Genomic DNA, 1,754 nt, shown 5'->3' with positions numbered 1-1,754 from the left:
CTCCACCCGGCACAGCCAGAAGAGGACTGGCCACCCCTCATAGCCTGGTTCCTCTCTAGGTTTCTTCCTAGGTTCTGGCCTTTCTAGGGAGTTTTTCCTAGCCACAGTGCTTCTACACCTGCATTGCTTGCTGTTTGGGGTTTTAGGCTGGGTTTCTGTACAGCACTTTGTGACATCAGCTGATGTAAGAAGGGCTTTATAAATACATTTGATTAACCCTAAATGCAATATAAGTCGCTCTGGATAAGAGTATGCTAAATGAATACATTTTTTTGTATTAGTGTACATAGAAATCTGAACGACCATTTTACCTATATTCATGAAGGAGTTTAAATACATTTAATATAATTTCTTATGTAATATTTGTATGTCCCCATTTCTATTAATATTGCTGTTCACCTCAGGTCTGTAAGAATGATACCGTGATGTATTTTTACTGTATTGTCAGTAAAAAAGAAAACCGGAATAAAATAAATCTAATGTAATTTAAACTCATACCAGCAGTTGTGTGCATTGAAGACTCCATTATGACACACTTTAAGCACATTTGCAAACACTTCATCTGTTCAATGACACATTTATTACATTTACTGTTCAAAACAGATGCCCAATTTAGCAGTCTGTGAATCATCAGAGCAGCCAAGGGGAGAGCTGACAGTCCTGCTTTAGAGTTCCTTGAAGTTCCCTCATTTCAGAACATGGAAGCAGAAGAGCAGCCCAGCATTCTTCCACACACTAACAAGTGTCTATGGTTTGAATTGTAGTAGGCCTATTCACAGACTCACTCATCACTTCAGGAGGTAATAAGTCCAACATACCTATTTGAAGAGCATATATTTTCTCCACAGAACCACCTCGAGTGAAGTCAGCATAATAAAATACAACCCCCATTTTGACCCCTTTAAGTTAGTTTTGCTACTATTCACAATTCATAATTTCAGTGCTGTGAGTGCAGAGATGTTCAACTTTGGTCCATCAGTAGCCTTTCCTGCCCCTGAATCTGGACCGGTTATCTAACTGTTGAAATAGAGGGAAAGATCAGAAACAAGTCAGTTCCATTAGTAAGGATTTGCCAAGTGTTGAATGAATGTCATTGATGTCAGAGATGACTGGTGATCTCACCATGGATCTCTTGCACTCGAAGAAAGAGGTCTGCAGTGCTTTACAGTGGCCCTCCTTCAGACACTGACTGGGCATCTTCCCCTCCTGCAGGAATGGACAACATGGAGTTAGTCAAACACGTTTGTACCAAGGCTGGTGTTTTGATATGTTATTGATCATTCTCAACGTTTACGTTGACCACACAACACATGCATTAATATCCAGAAGGTGTAGAAAGCGCTGCACTTTTCTTTTTTAATGGAAGTGTGGCTCAACCAACCAACAAGCCATAATTTACAATTTAAGGTCTACGCTTTGAAATATGGGATGTTATACAAGTAAAACTGTAAAGCATAATATTAGCTAGCAAACCATAACCTCAGATGAAAGGGGATATCCTTTTCCATAACGTTACCTTTACAACGCAGTCGTTTTGAAGGAGACATGCCTTGAAGTCCTCCCTGATTCCTGAGCATGCCCTGCCATCCTCTTCTTTGTCCTCGTAGAATTTAGGCATTGTGCTGCACTTACATTTACGACAATTACGCAAGAAATGTAGATTTAAAGAATATATTTAACTACAGTATGTTACATGAACGTTGTAATGCAAGCCACCATATTTGATTCGCAAAGTATCCTGGGAATGCAAAAGT

At 39.6% G+C, this 1,754-nt stretch overlaps 1 protein-coding gene across 1 annotated transcript; it reads right to left on the bottom strand.

Moving 5' to 3' along the window:
• Window positions 1-557: 557 nt before the first annotated feature.
• On the bottom strand, window positions 558-1,754 carry coa5 (cytochrome C oxidase assembly factor 5). The gene is made up of 3 exons (XM_029712095.1): window positions 1,517-1,754; window positions 1,123-1,206; window positions 558-1,017 (listed from the first exon to the last, which is right to left on the bottom strand). Exons 1-3 carry the CDS (start codon window positions 1,616-1,618, stop codon window positions 976-978), a joined length of 228 nt encoding a protein of 75 aa, XP_029567955.1. The 5' UTR covers window positions 1,619-1,754; the 3' UTR covers window positions 558-975.

This window comes from Salmo trutta, chromosome 24 (assembly GCF_901001165.1).
Source record: "Salmo trutta chromosome 24, fSalTru1.1, whole genome shotgun sequence".
NCBI classification, from domain to species: Eukaryota; Metazoa; Chordata; class Actinopteri; order Salmoniformes; family Salmonidae; genus Salmo; species Salmo trutta.
The sequence above is the reverse complement of the archived record's forward strand: the minus strand, read 5'-3'. Positions and strand labels throughout refer to the sequence as shown.